The following is a 23,111-nucleotide window of genomic DNA, read 5'->3' on the forward strand; positions in this document are numbered from 1 at the left end:
GTCTTTTTCCGCACCAGCATATTCTGCCGCAAGAAAATGTTTAACCAGAAAACCAGGAACCATGTTATCTTCTAGTGTGCCCATAAAGTCGACCCTGCAGAATTCCAAGTCAAATGCATTTGATCCATGATCGCCGCTATATTATAAGCCGCTAAATTCTGAACCCCTAGACCTCCATTCTTAAGTCTACGAAATAAAAGGTGTTTAGATACTCTCGCCCTCTTTTTATTCCATTTGAATCTAAGAAATAGAGTTTGGATTTGTGAAAGTAAAGAAGATGGAATAAGGTATGATATAGTCCTACATAGGTAAAGAAATTTTGGTAAAAGTAACATTTTAACCAAGTTTTTCCTGGCTATCTAGGATAATTGAAAGAATTCTAGTCTACTACATTATTTTTAGGGATGTTAGGAGATCTGTTTAATTTAAATTAATTACTTGAGGTGGATGAGGAGTCAATGTAATGCCCAGATATGGAAATCCTTTTTCTGCCCAAGTAAAGTTAAAACTAGAAAGAAGGGATTTTAGAATTACTGGGACATGAATAGGCATTAGCAGAGATTTAGCCATATTTAATTTGTAATAGGATTCTCAACAGTATTCTGCTATGACTTTGTTAATGTCTGTTAAAGAAGAAAAGGGAGAAGAACAGATGAGAACCACGTAATCTGCATAAAGTCCAACTTTATGTACTTTATCACCTATAGTAATACCTGAACTATTTTGTGAAGTCCGTATAATTTCTGCAAAAGGTTCCATACACAGATCAAAAAATAATGGTGAGAGTGGACACCCTTGATGAGCACCATTGCTAATTAAAAAGGTTTTTGAAAGAAAGCCTGAGGCTAACACTATCGCAAAAGGACTAGAATAAATGGAAAGAATAGCATTTTTTATAAAAGATTCAAATTTAAACTTATCGAGAACCGCTTCTATGAAATTCCAATTTACCCTATCAAATGCTTTTTCAGCATCTAAAGAAAGTACCACTGTTGGGTCCGTTGAGTCATAAGCCACTTGTGTCAAATCTAACAGTCTTCCAGTCCAATCTCTAGCTTGGCGGCTTTTTACGAAGCCAACTTGGTCTAAAGAAATTAAAGAGGGCAGGCAATCGTTTATCCTTGTAGCCAATAATTTAGAAAATATCTTAATATCACTATTCAACAGGGAAATTGGGCGGAAATTTTCTGGAGAGTCGGTCGTTTTACCCGATTTGGGAAGAGTGACAATGACCGCTTGAAGAATTTCTGCAGGAGGGGTTTGTCATATGTGGAAGGAGAACCTCCCCAAATACTTTATAAAATTAATTTAACCCCTTACCGCACCAGGACGCACCGGTACGTCCTGCATTGAAGTGCTTTAAGGCACCAGGGCATACCGGTGCGTCCTGGCTAAAAACTGTCACCCTGTCAAAGGACAAGGTGACAGAACTGTGCCGTCAACTGTTTATGACAGTTGACCGGCACAGTAAGACGGCAGGGGATCAATCATAGCGGTCTCCTGCCGGCGATCGCTGTGATTGGTCAGTCAAAGCAGACTGACCAATCACAGCCCCATGACGTGGTGTATATGATGGCGCTGGCTCAGCTTGAGCCAGCGGTATCACCGCCGGTAATCAGCTGTTCAGCACCCCTCTGCAACGGCCAGGACCGGAGCTAGGCTCCGATCCGGCTGATTAACTCCTTCAATGCATCGATCAACGCGATCGATGCATCGAAGTGTCTTGTAGCCTGTCGGCAACCACGATGATTGCCACGGGCGCGGGTGTCAGCTGTTTGTCACAGCTGAAATCGTGCTCTAACGGCCAGGACCAGAGCTAGGCTCCGATCCGGCCGATTAACCCCTTAGATCGCACGCTATGGTTGCTAATGACAACCATCGGCACCCGCGGGTGTTCCGATGGTTGCTATGGCAACCGTAGCCTAACAATCGCTTTCTAGTACGGAAGCCTATTAGGCCCCGCCGGGAGGCGAAGTCTAATAGGCTTGCTGTCAGTGAATAGCTGACAGCTCTAATACACTGTACTATGTAGGTAGTGTAGTGTATTAGAATAGCGATCAGGGCTTCATGCCTTCAAGTTCCCTAGTGGGACACAAAAAAAAGTTGAAACAAGTTAATAAAAATGTTGCAAAAAAGTAAAAAAAAATAAGTTTCATGAAAAAAAAAGTTTAAAAAAACACTATAACAGCCTTTTTCCCTATAATAAGTCTTTTATTATAGGAAAAACAAAAAAACATTAAAAAAGTACACATATGTGGTATCCCCGCGTCCGTAACGACCCAAACTATATAAATATCATGCTATTTTACCCGTACGGTGAACACCGTAAAAAAATGTAATAAAAAACTATTCCAGAATTGCTGTTTGTTATTCACTACCCCTCGCAAAACAGAATAAAAAAGGGATCTAAAAGTTGCATGCACCACAAAATTATACCATTAAAAACTGCAGCCCGTCCCGCAAAAAACAAGCCCTCCCGCAGCTTTCTTGACTGAAAAATAAAAAAGTTATGGCTCTCAAAATATGGTGACACAAAAAATAAATTATTTGAAACAAAAGTGATTTTATTGTGCAGACGCTGCAAAGCATAAGAGAAACTATATACATATGGTATTGTCGTAATCGTACCGACCCGCAGAATAAAGTAAAATTGTCATTCATAGCGCATGGCGAACGCCGTAAAAATTTTTTTATAAAAAACATCAGAATTGCAGGTTTTTGGTCACCTTGCTTGTCAAAAAAAAATGAAATACAAAGTGATCAAAAAAATCGCATGTACCCCAAAATGGTACCAATGAAAACTACAGATTGTCCCGCAACATATAAGTCCTCACCCAGCTCCGGTGGAGAAAAAAAAAAAAGTTCTGGCTCTCAGAATATGGCAATGCAAAATGTGCAGAGTGTCCAAAAGCGGATAAGATCTGGCACCATTTATCAGTGCGACACCGGCCACACATCTATGAATTATTATTTATTTACCCCATTATTATACCCTCTTATTATGCCCCTGATGTACTCCGCACAGCTTACATATGCCCCCACATCATAAACTGAAATACCAGCAAAAGCCCAAACAAAACTACCACTAAGCAAAATCTGCGCTCCAAAAGCCAAATGGCGCTCCCTCCCTTCTGAGCCCTGCAGCGTGCCCAACGGGAAGTTTATGTCCACATATATGGCATCACCATACCCGGGAGAACCCGCTTAACAGTTTGAGGTATTTGTGTTCAGTGGCATGAACTGGGCACAAAATATTGTGCACTAAAATGGCATATACCTGTGGAAATTTGCAATTTTCACTTTGCACCATCGACTGAGCATTCATTTATTATAGAAAAAAAAAACCTGTGTGGTCAAAATGCTCACTACACCCATTAATAAAATGCCTTCAGGGGTGCAGTTTCCAAAATGGGGGTCACTACTTGGGGGTTTGTTTTACTATTTGACCCCAGAGCCCTGCCATTGTGGGCTAATGCTGCGAAAATCACCAAAATAGGTCTCGCATGCGCCTTTCACTCCTAAGCCCTGTCATATGTCCAGGCAAATGATAAATGCCTTGAGGGGTGTAGTTTACAAAATGGGGTCACTTCTTAGGGTTTTACACTCTACTCTGGTACCTAAGGGAGCTCTGCAAATGCGACATGGCGCCCATACACGAGTCCAGCAAAATTTGTGCTCTAAAAGCCACATGGCACTCCTTCCATTTTGAGCTCTGCCATGTGCCCAAACAGTAGTTTAGGGCCACACATGGGGTATTGCCATACTCGGGAGAAATTGGGTAACAAATTATGTGTTGTTTTTTCTCCTATTACCCCTTGTGGGAAAAAAATTGGGTGCAAAACTACATATTTTTTGGGAAAAAAATAATATTTCATTTTCATACTGCCTCATTCTGATACAATCTATGAAACATCTGTGGGATCAAAATGCTCAGTACACCCCTAGATGATTACCCTGAGGGGTATAGTTTCCAAAATGGAGTCACTTCTCAGGGGTTTCTACTGTACGGGTACCTCAGGGGCTCTGCAAATGCGACATTGCGCCCAAAATACAATCAAACAAAATCTACATGCCAAGTAGCACTCCTGCCATTCTGAGCCCTGTGGTGTATCCAAGCAGCAGTTTATGACCACATGTGGCGTATTACCGTACTCGGGAGAAATTGGTTTACAATTGTTGGGGCGCTTTTTCTCCTTTATTCCTTGTGAAAATGAAAAAAATTCAACATTTTAGTGGAAAGAATGTAGATTTTCATTTTCACTGCATAATTCCAATAATTCTGAAAAAAACCTGTGGGGTCAAAATGCTCACTATACCGCTAGATAAATTCCACAAGGGGTATAGTTTCCCAAATGGGGTCACTTTTGACGGGTTTGTACTATTTTGGCCCCTCAGTGGCTTTGCAAATGTGACATGGGGCCTCAAACCATTCCAGCAAAACTTGAGCTTCAAAAGTCAAATGGCGCTTCGTCCTTTCTAACTTCCGCCATGTGTCCAAACAGCAGTTTATTACCACATATGGGGTATTGCTGTGCTCAGAAGAGTTTGCTTTACAAATATTGGGGTGTTTTTTCTCCTTTCTCTATTGTAAAAATGAAAAAATCTGAGCTAAAACTAAATTTCATTAGAGAAAATTTAGATTTTCAATTTCACGGCATAATTCCCATAAATTCAGCAAAAACCGTGTAGAGTTAAAATGCTAACTATACCCCTAGAAAAATTCCTTGAGGGGTGTAGTTTCCAAAATGGGGTCACTTTTGGGGAGTTTCCACTGTTATGGTCCCTCCAGGGCTTTGGAAACACGACATGGCACTGAAAACTATTCCAGCAAAATCTGCGCTACAAAATTCAAATGGCCCTCGTTCCATTCTGAGCCCTGTCGTGGGTCCAAACAGCAGTTTATTACCACATATGGGGTATTGCCGTAATCGGGAGAAATTGCTTTACAAATGTTGGGGTGCTTTTTCTCATTTATTCCTTGTAAAAACTAAAACATCGTATGTTTTTCTCAAAAAGTAGATTTTCATTTTCACAGACCATTTCCAATAAATTTAGCAAAAAACCTGTGGGCTAAAAATGCTCACTATACCTCTTGAAAAATTCCTTGAGGGATGTAGTTTCCAAAATGGGGTCACTTTTGGGGGGTTTCCACGGTTTTGGCTCCACAAGACCTCTTCAAACCTGACATGGTGCCTAAATTATATTCTAATAAAATAGAGGCCCCAAAATCCAGCAGGTGCTCCTTTGATTCGGAGGCCTGTGTTTCAGTCCATTATCGCACTAGAGCCACATGTGGGATATTTCTAAAAACTGCAGAATCTGGGCAATAAGTATTGAGTTGCGTTTCTCTTGTAAAACCTTCTGTGTTACAGAAAAAATTGACACATGAATTTCATTTAAAAAAAAAATAAATTTGTACATTTCTCCTCTACTTTGCTTTATTTCCTGTGAAATGCCTAAAGGGTTGAAATTCTTTCTGAATGCTATTTTGAATACTTTGAGGTGTGCAGTTTTTAAAATGGGGTGATTTATGGGGACTTTCTAATATATAAGGCCCTCAAAGCCACTTCAGAACTGAACTGGTCCCTGAAAAAATAGCCTTTTGAAATTTTCTTGAAAATGCGAGAAATTCTAGCTAAAGTTCTAAGCCTTGTAACGTCATAGAAAAATAAAAGGACGTTCAAAAAACAATGCAAACATAAAGTAGACATATAGGAAATGTTAACTAGTAAATATTTTGTGTGGTATTACGATCTGTTTTACAAGCAGATACATTACAATTTAGAAAAATGCAGATTTTTGCAAATTTTCTCAAAATTTTGGTGTTTTATACAAAACATTTTCAGTATCATAAAGTACAACATGTCATGAGAAAACAATCTCAGAATCGCTTGGATAGGCAAAAGCATTTTTGAGTTATTACCACATAAAGTAACACATGTTTGATTTGCAAAAATTGGCTGTGTCCACAAGGCCAAAACAGGCTTAGACACTAAGGGGTTAATAGACCATCAGGTCCTGGAGATTTGTTTTGTTTTAAGTCGTTAAGTAATTTTCTAAGTTCCAAGTCTGTGATGGGGTTGTTAAGATTAATAAATTGAGTGTCTGATAACTTTGGCAAATTAAGCTTAGACAAGAAATTACTAGCTGCCTCTTTTGATATAAATGGTAGAGATGGGTCAGTGTTTAAATTATAGAGCTTGCTATAATAATCCGCAAAGGAATCTGCAATAATTTGTGGGTCATAAATAGTTTGACCATTCGGGGATTTTAAAAAAGGGATCTTAGATTTGGCTATCTGCTGTTTCACTTTTTTCACTAGCAATTTGCTAGGTCTGTACCCATGAGTCTAAAAGTTCCATTTGAGTCGTTTTAGAGTCTGTTCATAATGCATGATATTTAGAGATTTGAGTTTGTCTCTCTAGGCTTTGAGTTTGTCTTTAAGGCTATTTGTAGGGGTAGCTTTCATCTGTGTCTCATTTATGCGGATTTCTCAAAGAAGAAAATCAAGGCTCTAGCTGCGTGTTGAAAAAATAATCCCCTCACATAAGCTTTATGAGTGCACCATAATAACTCCAGAGAGGATGATGAGGGAGAATTTAGAAAAAAATTTTTTTTCAAAGCTGAAGTAATAGCAGACCTCGTATGTGAGTATTTCAGAGGTATGTATTCAATTTCCATGGTGCCCTGGGAGACAAGCTATTTCTATCCAACATGGTCAGTGATATGGGAGCATGATCAGACTATGTGATAGATCCCACTGCGACGCATTCAATAATACTATTCTAGAATAAACCCTGTGTGGGGAGGAGAAATAGGTATAATCCCTCTCAGAGGCATGTTGAAATCTCCACACATCATGCAAATTCTCTTTGGGAGCTAGGGTACGCAATTCAGAAACCAGTCTATTCCCAAAAGAAGAACGGTCCAATCTGGAGTTCATTACTACATTGAAATCCCCACATATCAGTTAACCACCTTGTTGCAAAGATTTAGCTTTAGATACAACTTTAGCTATAAATGATAATTGTCTAGTATTCAGAGCATACAGAGAGACAATAGTATAGGTAACCAAGTTTAACTTACAAACCAAAATTACATATCTACTATTATAACCTATATATATTTCACAACAAATTTATTATTCTCAAGATATCACAATATCCATATATATTTAACCAAAAAGAAACATCTTGATATCACATAAATTCGATTTATCAAATAGAATTTATTTTATTTATTACACATTAGTACAAAAATAACCCCCATCCAAGTATATACTACAGACATATAAAACAATAAAATCAACCAGGTGTCATACCATATTTAGTCCTGAACCATAGCTAGTGGTAACAATTCCTCACAGATAGCAATATACACATCGTTCAGCGTGCAACTCGACATTGATTATGTTCATAGTATACCAGCATGCAGGGCACTTAAATGGTATAGCAGGATGTTAATATCGCTACGTTGATTTGGTACAAAGTATCAAAGTTCCTATGAGTATATACATGTGTTAGTATTGCTACGTTGATATAGAACGAAGTATCAAAAAGTCCCTATGAGTACAAACATGTGTAGATCAACATACCTGTAGAGGGCATGATGGTTGGTGTATTAGACACCTGGAAACAGAGCACCTCGACGCGCGTTTCGCAACCATCGTCAGGAGATGTATAGACTGCTCTGAGACCCAGTTTAAATAGTGTATAGAAGAGAGAGATGACCAATGGCGCATGCCACACTGTACACATCCCCCCACGTCACTCCGTCAGCGTCATGACGTATACCTCTGTGTGCTCTGCACACATGCGATGTCCGTCACTGATCAGACAGCTTTCGGCCTGAAACAGGTGAGTGTCACAGTGCGCATGTGCACGATCGCTAAAACCTAAAATTAGTACTGTCACATTATATGCAAAATTTAGTCTATAAAGTAAATTGACCAGCTGGTTCAAATACCATCATATCTCCAAAGTGAACCTAAATAGATCCAAACCTTAGCGTGGAATTTATTATTAGTTTTACTAGCCCATGAAGTTGGGCAAGTCCATTATCAAGAACAATAAGGTAATCCATCATTTAAACCTGTATTATTCATTTAAAATATTTGTATATATAATTTTGGTATGTATATATGTATTTAGACTTTGCAAAAAAATATTTAATAACACAGGAGTATATGTACATCGTTCTAAAGATATCTGTAGCCCATCCACCTCAATGAATTATAATATGTATATAAAATTAAGTAAATAGTTTGAACCACGAGTAAATAATGGAGTACAGGAATTACACGAGAGAGCTATTCAATCCACAATAGCATATGTGAGTAACATCACACCACTTCATGCCTAATTTGAACACGACGTGGGTGATACCATCTGTTTATATCGTTACATATAAACACTTTACTACATCAATACAAATATATATAAAAAATTGAAAAAAATCTATGTGAAAAAAAAATATAGAAATAAATATATTTGAAATAAATAAATAAATAAATAAATAAATATATATATTATATATATATATATATATATATATATATATATATATATATATATATATGTATATATATATATATATATATATATATATATATATATATAGGAATAGAGGACAATATAGACCCCTAATAGTGAAAAAATCCAAGGTGGGCATGTGATGACCCAAGCGGCGGCACGTGAGAGTCCCACAAGGATAAATCGAATTTGTGTGATATCAAGATGTTTCTTTTTGGTTAAACAAAATTACATATCTACCCCTAGGATCAGAATATGTGTGAACTTTTTCGTAAATAACAGAATTCCTGATTGCAATGGTGACCCCTGCTTTTTTAACGTCTGCAGTAGGCGACATTATATGTGAAAATGTAAAATGCTTAATTAGATGTACATCTTTTTGATATAAATGAGATTCCTGAATACATAACACATCACAATTGGTTTTAGTGGCTTCCTTCCATAACAATGAATGCTTGAAAGGAGAATTTAAACCATGAGCATTGATAGACATGAATTTAAGACCCATCATAACAAATGTGAAAGTTTTGAAGAAAACCCAAGATTCTCTGTTGACACGAGGTTATCAAAAAACAGACATAGATCATAAGAACAAGTAGCAACATGGCAACCAGCCAAAGGAAAGGAGCACTATATATCCCTTTTTGAGGGAAAAGGGTAGATGCCCCAAAGTTAGAGAAACTTGTCACCCCTCAAATTCGAGGGCTTAGTAGACAGTCGGGCAACTGCAACAATCACAACTGAAGCTGAAGCACTAGTAAAGGTCAGTCCTCTGTTCTATGTTTAGTACGATTTACTTTCTCTGACCACAGGGGAGTGATGATTTCCGGACAGGATTCATTCCTAAAAGGAGGACTGCCAGGTAGATGGAAGAAGACCCCAGTCCTGGAGCAAATTCCTGGCTGCATCAGAATATGTACAAACGTAGTAACCCCCATTCCTAGAGATTATAAGCTTTACTGGAAAGCCCCATTTAAAAAGTATGCCTTTTTCCTGTAGGATTTTAGTTGCATTTAGGAATTCTCTACGACGCAGCATCGTGGCTGCAGATAAATCCGGGTATAAAGTGATATCTCTGGGAGTTCTGGGGAGATTTTTAGTGCTCGGAGGAATTCATCCTTTACATGGTAAAAATGGTTATGAGCTATAGTGTCTCTTGGAAGATGAGCTGCAATGTGTCGAGGTTTAGAGATATGGTGGATCCTGTCAATTGTGAGATCCAGAGTAGACTTTTGGGTAACACCAATGCCACCAGTCTGTAAGTTATTGTAGGAGTAAGTCACGAGAAACCGATTCCGGAATACTCGTAATTCTCACATTATTTCTGTGCGACCTATCCTCTGGGTCAAGGATTTTGTTTGACAATCTTTGAACTTCTTCTTCCAAAATCGAGTTAGCATCAATTAACAGGTTATGCGATTTGGCAAAATCATCCATCTTATGTTCAATATGGTCTGTACGTGACGCTATGGCTAGTATATCTGTTTTTAGGTCACCCATCATTTGTTTTATGTCTGAGTGTAGGAAGTCTCTCAGGGAATTTAGGAATTTTTTGATTGCTGTTTCAGACACTGGATTGGAGTCTAGATGATCTCCCGTTTATATATCTAGAGAATCCATTCTAGAGGATGGGGTAGGTGATGAGGGGGGAATAGATAAGCGTCTTTGAACCGCCAGCTGTTGGGACGGTGAATTATTGAAGAACTCAGTGAGTTTGGTAGGTTTTGATTTAGTGTCTTTCTTCCTCGTGGTACCACCCATCTTAGACATTCACGAAAAAATACTGTAGTATTGTTGTAACGTATACGTAGGTATGTTTTTTTTATTTTTTTATTTCTTTACTCTCCCCCTACTCCCTCTTTTACCTTTCTCTCCTTCTAAACTCTAAATAGATGAAAAGCCTGCGAAAGGTGACTTTTGAATAAAATAACACTGGATGTTGTTGTAAATGAAGATATGTCTTTCTCGCTAAGTGGAGAAGAAAATGTCAGAATTTCGCGCAAAACTGTAATGTCCAGTTACAAGGGCTTAGAAGACAATTTTGTTATGGGCGCATCACTTCAATTCTAAAATGTTTCTATTGGTTCCCGGTGGGTCAGGCATAATTGTCACTATGGGTAGAAAGCCTTACAATATCTTGTACCGGGACCCCGGCACCGGCATCTCCAATCTCCCCCACGGAGGAGAGGAAAGAGAGACAGGGAGGAGGGAAGCCAACGACCTTTATGAATGTACCCAGTATACCGGCTGGGTTCGTGTTCAGCACCTCAGCGGATAAGCGAGAACGGCATTCACTACTCCGGCGTTTATCTCACTTCCGGCGATCTCTACGATGCAGAGCAGGATGAGGTGTAGGACCAGGCCATAGGGTTCGGGATTGTCCATCAGAACAGAAACCATCAACAGCTGTCCAGAGTTCTGTCAGTCCAGTCACCGAGATATACAGGCATTGTCCTTCAGTAAGAGAGAACTCTGGGATTATAATTAGGGTTTAGCTGACCCGTTTTAGGCATGAGCAATCAGGAGCTCTCGTTCACACATCAGCTCTCATGTAGATCCAGGCCACACCCCCCGACATGTCCTATTTTCTTCCGTTTTCATGGATCCCTCGATAGACTCAAGTCCATGAGGGATCCCTGAGAACAGGTCCAGCACGGGTGCAACTCGGACGTGAAAAATTGCAGTTTTTCACGTCCGAGTTTCCCCTCGTTCGAGTCAATGAGCCCTTAGAAGTTTTCTCTCACAATCCGAGTAACATGAGCTCTGCTATGTCCAGTCCATACTGTGTTCTGAGAACACCAGCAGATTGTATAGTTCATAAGCACACTATATGAACAAAAGTATTGGGACACACCTCTTAATCTTTGAAGTCAGGTGTTTCATTCAATCTCATTCCAACAGGTGTATAAAATCAAGAACCTAACCATGCAGTCTGCCTTTACAAACATCTGTGATAGAATGGGTCATTCTAAAGAGCTCACTGATTTAGAGCTTGGTCCTTTAATAGGATGCCACCGTTGCAACAAGTCAAGTTCGTAAAATGTCTTCACTCCTAGATATTGTATGCACGACTGGAGCCGGAGTTCCAGTTTGAATACCTCTGTGGCAGATGTGAGCATGTTGTTCGCCAGGAAGCTCGCATTAGGGATCTGGAGGAGCAGAATGCAACACTGAGGAAGATAGACAATCTTGAGCTGAGCTTGCTGCTCACGGAGCATGCTGTTAGTGGGTTAGAACTGGAGGGTGAAGACATGGGAGAGCAGGATCAGGCAAGTAGCTGGGTTAATGTAGTTAGGGGCAGTAGAAAGGGGTCCAAGAAAAGGAAGGCCAATGCTGTTTCTGACATTCCAAGCAAAATTGCCAAGTTGGGTGATGATGCGAGGATGTCGGTCTCAGAAATGGCAGCCCTTGTGGATACTGATCTCCCTAATAGCCGGGAGAACAGCCCAGCTAGTAGTCGGCGGGATGGCAATGCAGGTAAGCCAAGACAATTGATAGCTGTAGGGGATTCTATAATCAGGAAGACGGATAGAATAATTTGTCGCCAAGACCGCCTCAACCGAATGGTTTGCTGTCTGCCTGGTGCCAGGGTTTGGCATGTGGTGGAACGGGTGGACAAATTGCTGGGAGGGGCAGGTGATGATCCTGCTGTCGTGGTCCATGAGGGTACCAACGACAGAATAAATGGTAGGTGGAGGAGCCTTAAGAATAATTTTAAAGAACTAGGCTACAAGCTGAAGGGAAGGACCTCCAAGATAGTATTCTCAGGAATACTGCCTGTGCCATGCGCATCACAGGAAAGACAGTGGGAGCTCAGGGGGTTAAATGCATGGCTTAAGTCTTGGTGTAGAGGAGAAGGCTTTGGGTTCCTAGAGCACTGGGCTGACTTTTCATTGGGGTACAAACTGTATTCTGCAGATGATTTGCACCTAAATGGAAGGGGGTCCGCTGTGCTAGGGGAGAGAATTCTAGCTGCAGTGACGGAGTATTTAAACTAGGGCTGAGGAGGGAGGCCAATGTAGAAAATAAAGCGGTAGTCAGGTTAGAGAGGGGTCAACTTTCGTTACAAAACAGAGGTGAAAATAAAAATGCACAAATATCAAATTATCACATTTCTGATACTGAAAGTGAAACATTTAAAGGCAAGTTAAAGTGTATATTCACAAATGGCAGAAGTCTAGCAAGCAAAATGGGGGAGATGGAGGCCTTGGTACTGGAAGAAAATATAGATATAGTTGGTGTTTCTGAAACATGTCTAGACTCTTCACATGTCTGGGCTGTAAATCGACAGGGTTTTACACTGTTTTGGAAAGACAGGGCGAATAGGAAAGGTGGTGGTGTATTTCTGTATGTGAGAAGTGATATGAAGGCGAGTGTGAAAGAGGCAATAGTGGGTGAAGACTATGAGGAGGTTGAAACCTTGTGGGTGGAACTAGAAAGGCAGGTAAACACGGAAAAAATAAATTTTGGTGTAATCTATAGACCCCCCAATATACTGGAGGAGATGGAATGTCAGCTATATAAACAGATGGAGCGGGCTGCACAGGCTGGTACTGTAGTGATAATGGGAGATTTTAATTACCGGGATATTAATTGGTGTCATGGTTCGGCTTCAACTGCAAAGGGGAGACATTTCCTCAACCTGTTGCAGGAAAATTTTATGGGCCAGTTTGTAGAAGACCCGACTAGAGGTGAAGCTCTGTTGGATCTGGTCATTTCTAATAATGCAGAGCTTGTTGGGAACGTCAATGTTTGTGAAAACCTCAGTAACAGTGATCATAATATAGGTTAAGAATTTGTAGTCGGCACACCTTGCTTGTGTTACAAAAATATATATCATTATTGGATTGATGCCAGAGGCTACATGTAGCCTCTGGCATCCATCCAATAAAGATATATATTTTTGTAACACAAGCAAGGTGTGCCGACTACAAATTCTTAACCTATACCCGGGTTGGGACCTTACCTCCCAAAAGAAACCAGTGCCATCTGAACACAACCACACCAGTGATCATAATATAGTTACATTTTACATATACTGTAAAAAACAAACACAGGATGGGAGGGAAAAAACACTTAATTTTAAGAAGGCCAATTTCCCCAGGGTGAGGGCTGCAATTCAGGATATAGACTGGGAAGAACTAATGTCAAATAATGGTACAAATGATAAATGGGAGATTTTCAAATCTACTTTGGGTAATTATAGTGCAAAATGTATTCCTATAGGTAACAAGTATAAACTACTAAAATTAAACCCCACATGGCTTACACCTTCTGTAAAAAGGGCAATACATGACAAAAAAAGGGCATTTGAAAAATACAAATCTGAGGGTACAGCTGTAGCCTTTGTAAAATATAAAGTGCTTAATAAAATCTGTAAAAAGGCAATAAAATCAGCAAAAATACAAAATGAACGGCTGGTGGCCAAGGATAGTAAAACAAATCCCAAAAAATTCTTCAAGTATATAAATGCAAAAAAGCCAAGGTCTGAACATGTGGGACCCCTAGATAGTGGTAATGGGGAGTTGGTCACAGGGTATCAAGAGAAGGCAGAGCTACTAAATGGGTTCTTCAGCTCTGTATATACAACAGAAGAAAGAGCAGCTGATGTAGCTGGTGCCAGTGCTGCTAATATATATTTTGATATACTAAATTGGATGATTGTAGATATGGTGCAAGCTAAATTAAATAAAATAAATGTACACAAGGCCCCGGGACCAGATGGGTTACACCCTAGAGTTCTTAAGGAGCTTAGTTCAGTTATTTCTGTCCCCCTCTTCATAATATTTAGAGATTCTCTAGTGACTGGTTTAGTGCCAAGGGACTGGCGCAGGGCAAATGTGGTGCCTATTTTAAAAAAGGGCTCTAGGTCTTCCCCGGGTAATTATAGACAAGTAAGCTTAACATCCATTGTGGGGAAAATGTTTGAGGGGCTATTGAGGGACTATATACAGGATTATGTGACAATAAATAGTATTACAAGTGACAGCCAGCACGGTTTTAGAAAGGACAGAAGCTGTCAAACCAACTTGATTTGTTTTTATTAAGAGGTGAGCAGAAGCCTAGACAGAGGGGCCACTGTGGATGTAGTGTTTTTGGACTTTGCAAAGGCATTTTACACTGTCCCTCATAGACGTCTAATGGGTAAATTAAGGACTATAGGTTTAGAAAGTATAGTTTGTAATTGGATTGAGAATTGGCTCAAGGACCGTATCCAGAGAGTTGTGGTAAATGATTCCTACTCTGAATGGTCCCCGGTTAGAAGTGGTGTACCACAGAGTTCAGTGCTGGGACCACTATTATTCAACTTATTTATTAATGATATAGAGGATGGGATTAATAGCACTATTTCTATTTTTGCAGATGACACCAAGCTATGTAATATAGTTCAGACTATGAAAATTGCAAGCTGATTTGAACACACTAAGTGTTTGGGTGTCCACTTGGCAAATTAAGTTTAATGTAGATAAATGTAGAGTTATACACCTGGGTACGAACAACCTGCATGCATCATATGTCCTAGGGGGAGCTACACTGGGGGAGTCACTTGTTGAGAAGGATCTGGGTGTACTTGTAGATCATAAACGAAATAACAGCATGCATCTGCTTCAATGGCCAGCAAGATATTGTCATGTATTAAAAGAGGCATGGACTCACGGGACAGGGATGTAATATTGCCTCTTTACAAAGCATTAGTGAGGCCTCATCTAGAATATGCAATTCAGTTCTGGGCTCCAGTTCATAGAAAGGATGCCCTGGAGTAGGAAAAAATACAAAGAAGTGCAACGAGGCTAATAAGGGGCATGGAGAATCTAAGTTACGAGTCAAGATTAAAAGAACTAAACCTATTTATCCTTGAAAAAAGACGACTAAGGGCGGACATGATTAACTGATATAAATTTATGAATGGCACATACAAAAAATACGGTGAAATCCTGTTCCATGTAAAACCCCTCAAAAAACAAGGGGGCACTCCCTCCATCTGGAAAAAGAAAGGCTCAACCTGCGGAGGCGACAAGCCTTCTTTACTGTGAGAACTGTGAATCTATGGAATAGCCTACCGCAGGAGCTGGTCACAGCAGGGACAGTAGATGGCTTTAAAAAAGGCTTACATAATTTCCTAGAACAAAAAAATATTAGCTCCTGTGTGTAGAATTTTTTTTCTTTTTTACTTCCCCTTTCCCATCCCTTGGTTGAACTTGATGGACATGTGTCTTTTTTCAACCGTACAAACGATGTAACTATGTAATATTCCACAATCAACTGTGAGTGATATTATTGCAAAGTGGAAGCATTTAGGAACCACAGCAAATCAGCCATGAAGTAGCAGACCACATAAAGTTACAGAGCAGGGAGGCTGAGTGCTGAAGCGCATAGTACAAAGAAGTTGTCAACGCTCTGCTGACTCAATAACTACAGAGTTCTAAATCTCCCCTGGCATTAACATCCGCACAAAAACTGTGCACTGGGAGCTTCATGGCATGGGTTTCCATAGCCGAGTAGCTGCATGCAAGTCTTACATTACCTAGCACAATGCCAAGCATCGAATGGAGTGGGGTAAAGCACGCCATCACTGGACTCAGGAGCAGTGGAAACCTGTTCTGTAGAGTGATGAATCACCCTTCACTATCAGGCAGTCTGATAAGAAAGTCTAGGTTTGGCGAATGCCAGGAGAACGCTACTTGCCTGACTGCATTGTGCCAACTGTAAAGTTTGGTGAAGTAGGGTTAATGCTATGGTGTTGTTTTTCAGGGGTCGGACAGAGCCCGTTAGTTAGAGTGAAAGGAAATCTTAATGCTTCAGCATACCAAGACATTTTGGATAATTTAATCCTACTTTGTGGGAATAGTTTGGGGTTTGGACTTTTTCTGTTCCAGCATGACTGTGTCCCAGTGCACAAATCAAGGTCCATGAAGACATGGTTGGGTGAGTTTAATGTTACAGGACTTGACTTGCCCGCACAGAGCCCTGATCTCAACCCCATCGAACACCTTTGGGATGAACTAGAACGAAGATTGCATGCCAGGCCCTCTTATCAAACATTAGTGTCTGACCTCACAAATGCTATTCTTGATAAATCGTCAAAATTTCCCACAGACACACTCCAGAATCTTGTAGAAAGGCTTCCCAGAAGAGTGGAAGCTGTTTAGCTGCAAGGGGAAGGGCAAGTTAGAATTAATGCCTATAAATTTAGAATGGGATGTCATGAGAGCTCATGTCGATATAATGTGTAGGTGTCCCAATACTTTTGTCCATATAGTGTATGTCTTGATCTTCACAGCAGTGTATTTGGATTTTGTTATTTTGCTTTATAATTCATTTTTCTTTAAACATTTTCCAGAATGGATGAGGCACATCCCCAAATATGATGTTGATTCAAGAAGACTTTGCTTGGGCAGCACACATACTGCCTTCTGTAACCTTCAACGATCTCAAATTTAGACTGATCAGTCATAAAAACTGACTCCATTACAAGCAAAGATTTAGTGATACACATCTTTTCAGACCCAGAGCACTGAGCTGTCCTATTAGGGTATGTTCACACAAAGTGACCAAAAACATCTGAAAATACAGAGCTGTTTTCAGGCGAAAACAGCTCCTGATTTCCAGACGTTTTTTACAGCCGTTTTTGGAGCTGTTTTTCAATGGAGTCAATGAAAAACGCCTCCAAAAACGTCCCAAGAAGTGTCCTGCACTTCTTTTGACGAGCCGTCATTTTACGTGCCGTATTTTGACAGCGACGCGTAAAATAAAGGCTCGTGGGAACAGAACATCGTAATTCCCATTGAAAGCAATGGGCAGATGTTTGTAGGTGTATTAGGGGCGTTTTTTAAGGCGTAATTCGAGGCGTAAAATGCCCGAATTACTTCTGAAAACACTGCGTGTGAACATACCCTCACTGTGATAAAAGGACAGAAACAACAGTGGATTTTTTTCAAGTTGGAAGCAAGTATGAAGTTTGATCTTCTCCTATCTCTCTATTTATCTAATGGTGACAGTTTCAGTGTCCCATTTTCTCTATGTCTTTTAATATTATGTTTAAATTCCAGTTTTTGGAAACTTCAGTTTTTTCACCCATTTTCCTTTAAACTTCCACTTCCTTATTCATGTGGATTATTTTATATCTAATCTCTTCATAAATATCTCCTTGAGCTATTTTAAATGCACATTGTTTCCTAAGGTATGTTCGGGTGAATATTAGTGTCTTTTCAGGGCAACATAATGTCAATGTCAACCATGGAAACACCATTTGGTAGTGGGACACAGATGTAACTTGCTGGGTTTAAGATTGAAGATTGAAAAGAGCAGAAGAAAGGATAAATGAAAGACCAAGTTTATATGTACCGAATTTGCATGGCATGGCTAAAATATATTAAAAAAATCTGTATACTCGTACCTTCCTAATTTTATGCCACTCCACTAGTACCACTAGTCTGATCCCTGGCTAGTCTCTGTAGCCTTAGCCCAGCTATGACGTGTTGACACATGTGACCGCTTCAGACTGTGATTGACTGCAGCGGTCATGTGTCTACACTACACATTATCAGAGGAGGCCAGGACGCAGAGACCGGCTAGCGTTACTAGGGGATTGGCGTGCTGAGTATAGTGATTTTTTTTTTACTGCTTCTTTTAGTAATTTTTTTTTTAACATTTGTCCGCATCTGTAGATTTTTCTGTGGATCTGCGGTTAATCTACAGTAAAAGCCGCAACAATTTGGTTTTGTTGTTGATTTTGACTTCTCCATTAAACTCAATGGGCAAAATCTGAAATAACTCCAAACCCAATTTGCAACAGATACTGGCATGCTGCCAATTTAAAAATCTGCACTGCTTGTCAATTGTACAAAAAAGTTTTGCAGCATGGAAATGAGATTTATCTAACCTGCAAAAGAACAGAGCTCCAAATGTCTCGACTACATAAATCTTTATTTAATACACAAAGTTAGAAACACAAAAACGAAAGATGGATGGGTCATCCTAAAAAAGCTGGAGCAGGTAGTAACATATAGTAGTAACAATCGTATACATGTAATGCCACATATATTTATAAGGCCTTATTTACACGAGCGTATTTAACGTCAGTGATACGCGCTTGAAAATCACGTGTGTCGCACGGACTTATGTAAGTCAATGGGGCCGTTCAGACATTCCGTGATTTTCACGCAGCGTGTGTCCGCTGTGTAAAACTCACGACATGTCCTATACTTGAGAGTTTTTTGTGCATCACGCACCCATTCAAGTCCATGGGTGCATGAGAATCGCGCACAGCACACGGAAGCACTTCTGTGTATCGTGCGTGATTCGCGCTACAGTAGTTAAATAAATGAAGGTAAAAATAAAAGCACTTCATTCATTGCAGTTTCTAAACCTCAAAACCGCGTGTCATAAGGATGGCATATGCGCGAAAATCACGCAGCCACGAACCAAATACTTATCATACATGGAACTGCAATGTGCAAAAAACGCTGCGTTTTTTGCGCGCACAAAACGCACACGTTCGTGTGAATCTTGTCTAAGGAAAACAATTGTAGTCACTAGGACTGCAAATCTGGATGGCAAATCTGCAGTAATTCCATCATGTGTGCACAAAAGTAAAGAGTGTAGAAATAAAAAACAAATAAAGATACTAGATTTTTAATGTTGGAGGCTTTAGCCCAATTTTATTATACATATATGTTGCCTGATTTAGTTTTAAAATGAAAAATTAATAACATACTTCACTTGAAATTAAATAAATGAGATACTGACATGATCCAAGATGATAGTCTATTTCTCAGCAGCACATTTTTCAGTTATGGTTCTGCTCACAGAGATGCCTGTTACGGCTGCTTTCACACAGCAGTATTTTGGTAAGGCCTCATGCACACGACCATAGCCATGTGCACGGCCGTGATTTTCGGGTCGGCCGGCAGCGGACTGTCAGCCGCAAGCCGCCCGCAAATCGCGGGCAATGCACATGACCGCGGCCATTATTTTCAATGAGCCCGGACCGCAGAAGACGTCCGTAATAAGACATGTCCGTTCTTTCTGCGGTGCGGGCTCCCGGGCCATGCACAGACCGTAAAAACTATGGTCGTGTGCATGGCCCCATAGAAATGAATGGGGACGCAATTTTCGGGGGAATTGCGGCCGAAAAAGCACGTTCGTGCGCATGGGGCTTAAGTATTTTGCATCAGTATTTGGAGGCCAAAATCAGGAGTGCATCCAAAACATGGAAGAGGTACATATGTATTTCCATTATATGTTTCTCTCTGTAGGTTTGACTCCTAGTTTTGGCTTACAAATACTGCTGCAAAATACTGATCAATATACTGCTATGTGAAAGTGGCCTTATGCTGTATTATACTGCTCTGTGTGAATGGAGTTTTAAATAGAAAACAAAAATGTGACTATTCTTACCTCAGCTCTGTAAGGCAGGAAAATAGCACTTGTAAGATTACCAGTAATCCCACTTAAAATGTAAATAATGGAGATTCTATGCCAGCCTGCCAGCTTTTCCAAATCTCGAAGTATTGTCATTTGGAGACACACAGACACCAAACAGTGCAAGATGCTGCAAAAACAAACACACAATGAGTGAGCAGGAGAATGACACACATTTTTCTGGGTTATATACAATGAAGAATTCTGAAAGCTTTGACTATAGACACCAGGATAATTTATATTTAAATAATTACAATTCTTTTGCTGGAAGAAGACTGGTTTACATTTTTGATGTATGTCTATGTGACGTTTAAAGAGCATCTATCACCAGTTTAGTAATGCCCAATCTCCTAGCTAATCTAATAGGCACTAAAACACTGATATTTCTAGTGAAAATTGTGTCCCAAAAAGTATTATTATTTTAGAAGTTATGAGCTTTTTTCTACATATGCAAATGTGCCTATACTTGACAAGTGGGTGTCAATGCCAGCGATTCTCCTCAGGTGGAGCTACCTCACAGCCTCTGGCGCTGTCCTATCTGCATGAAGATGCTTCACACTGTGTAAGAGACTGAGGCTGGAGGGAAGGGGATCACTTAAAACGCACATATCTTTGAACATCAATTCTGGTGGCATATGAAAGATGAGAAACAACCAGAGGTATCACCAGCTGAAAACACAGTCGGGAATGGAAGCTGTATACTATATGTTCAGGCTGTATGGCTGGGCAGGGAAGGGGGAGAAGCTGTATGGAAATTCGACAGCGTCATACAGAAAACATTACACCGCCCAGAGTGAAAAGAAAGAGTCACCTCCCATTTGGCAAGTATAACCAAAGTAGCATATTTAGACATAAAATATATATATTTTTTAAATAGTACACTGTAGTTATCTGCATCATAGCACCTATTAAATTAGTTAGGAGATAGGACATTAATAAACTAGTGACAGATCCTCTTTAACACCATAGTCGTACAACTATTACAAGATTGGTATGCAGCCTAAAGTTGGTAGGGTCATAATAGCCATGTACAATAAATAGGTTTCAGAACTGTGGTTGAATTAGACAACATACACCATTACATACCCAGCATGAAGGAACAGAGAAAGCCATAACCTATAAAACTGGTCTGGAACTTCTGGGTTCAGGAATGGCAGCAGACCACAAACATCATCCATGCAGTGAACCTAGGAACAATATGGACATTTGATCAAATCCCCTCAAATCAGATTACTCTGAAACAGTGAAGGAAAATAACACCATAATAAACATTGTAATAAAATATACCTAAATATGGAATAGGCATTATTTCCTACACTAGCAGACTCACATCCATTTATTTTATTTTTTTTATGAAAGTTGAGGCTCCTAAAACATTTGAAATGCACCGTTCAAATCTATACCCCCATCCCACGTAGATTATTATACTACTCATAAAGTACTAAGTGTCACTTTAAATGATTAACAAGTGATCAAACAAGCAGTATTGTATCTTAGGGTGAGTTGTATTAGAATATACCTGCAAGGAGGCGTGGCTTGAACTATGAGGAGGACAGACGTGCTTTGGAGGAGCTGTGAGACTCTCTTTCACAACCTGCAGGAATCAACCTGATACACCCACCATCCAGCCTGCTTTTCAGCAGCACGATACTCCTGGACTCCTGCTGAGCCTTTCTAAGTGCTTTAGCACAAAATTGGCTTAAACTGGTCGCGAGGACGACCTGCGGCCTTAACAACACATAGCTGCGGCCTGGATTTTTGTGCCGACTCCGCCATCACAGTTCAGCTTACCTGCAGAATTTATCTGGACACAGAATTAACCTGTTTGCCCAAGCGACGGTGACCCAGGCAAACTGCACAGCATGGACTCCTGCTCCAAACTTCTAAGTGCTTCAGCACTGATTTGCTCAACCCATCTGTGAGTACGTTTTGAGGCCTTGTAGGCGCGGAGTCGCGGCCTCGAATTTTTGTGCTAACGCTACAATTATTGGTCGGCTACCCTGCTGTGGACCTCAGGACCTTAATACCTAAGCAGTGGTGAACCAGACACATCCAGCAGTTCCACATTGTGAAACGGGCGGGACATACTGAAAGCCATCTCTGCCATTTTAGACCATCATGGCTCCTAGGATAAAGCAATCCTGTGAAGGTCTCATCCCGATTCAGGGTTCTCAAACTACTAAGTGCCACACAACACTACTCCTGCTTTTCTCTATCTTGTAGGTGAATCTGCAATTTACAAGTGAGACTCTTTTCCTATAATACAAGATTTGTATTGATACATTAAAAGAGCATAGCTCTAATTTTTCTCTGAACACTTAGCTCAGAACACATACTGGACATTGGACTGTCTCTTAAAAACCGGACTTGACAATTACACCAATTTCAAAATATGCATCTCTGAACAGGTGCATCTATTGGCAAAATTGTTCTAACATGTTACCACTCTCTTGAGACATTTGCCCTCTCTGTTACTTAAATGCGATATTGTATAAAAAATGGTCAAGCCTTCTAAAGATAAAATCAAAGAAGCTTTCGTCACAAAAGAACAACAGAACCTAGATAGATTCCTAAGAAAGAAACTCGCGGCCTCACCAGCAGGAAAACCTAAGCAAGTTTCAGTGGATATTTCTAAATTTGACCCAGTTGATGATTCAGACGGGTAAAGTCGTGCTTCTGAACAAGTCACGGATACTAATACTTGTCACCTCTCTAAATCCTTTCTGAAAAAATGCCTGACCCAAGCTCTATCTCCGGTGTTAAAGGAACTTTCAGACATCAAAGCTGAGCTGAAACATATTGGTGGTAGAGTTGAATCCTTAGAAACTACACAACCCTCTATCCTGTCACACAGTGAAGTTGCACAAACTAATATTCTAGCACAACAAGACCACCTGAACAACGCTCTTCTTTTGATAGAAGACCAGGAAAATCACAGCCATAGTTAGAACATACGGATAAGAGGTCTCCCTGAAAGCACGGCTTCAGAAGCTTTACCGACTGTCATGCCCATGGCCGCAGGCCAGAAGGCTCACTCACCTCTTGACGGCCGCAGCCATGGGTTTGTGAGCGCTGGCCCCCATCTCCTCCTCAGGAGACGCCAGCGCTCACTTCCGCTTCTCTCAGCTGGTGCACACTCATAAAGGGCCAGCGTGC

General features: G+C 40.2%; 1 protein-coding gene and 1 long non-coding RNA gene across 3 annotated transcripts in view; one reads left to right on the top strand and one right to left on the bottom strand.

The window, feature by feature from the left end:
* The window catches only part of LOC142655636 (uncharacterized), a 676,170-nt gene that overhangs the window by 125,528 nt on the left and 527,531 nt on the right, over positions 1-23,111 (top strand). The window lies entirely within an intron of this gene.
* The window catches only part of RHBDF1 (rhomboid 5 homolog 1), a 575,397-nt gene that overhangs the window by 2,182 nt on the left and 550,104 nt on the right, over positions 1-23,111 (bottom strand). For both annotated transcript variants that reach the window (XM_075830047.1, XM_075830048.1), the window contains 2 exons: positions 21,042-21,142; positions 19,932-20,085 (listed from right to left, as the gene is read on the bottom strand). In XM_075830047.1, coding sequence (XP_075686162.1) covers positions 19,932-20,085; positions 21,042-21,142 — 255 coding nt within the window. The remainder of the gene's footprint in view (positions 1-19,931; positions 20,086-21,041; positions 21,143-23,111) is intronic.

This window comes from Rhinoderma darwinii, chromosome 6, assembly GCF_050947455.1.
Source record: "Rhinoderma darwinii isolate aRhiDar2 chromosome 6, aRhiDar2.hap1, whole genome shotgun sequence".
In the NCBI taxonomy this organism is placed as follows: Eukaryota; Metazoa; Chordata; class Amphibia; order Anura; family Rhinodermatidae; genus Rhinoderma; species Rhinoderma darwinii.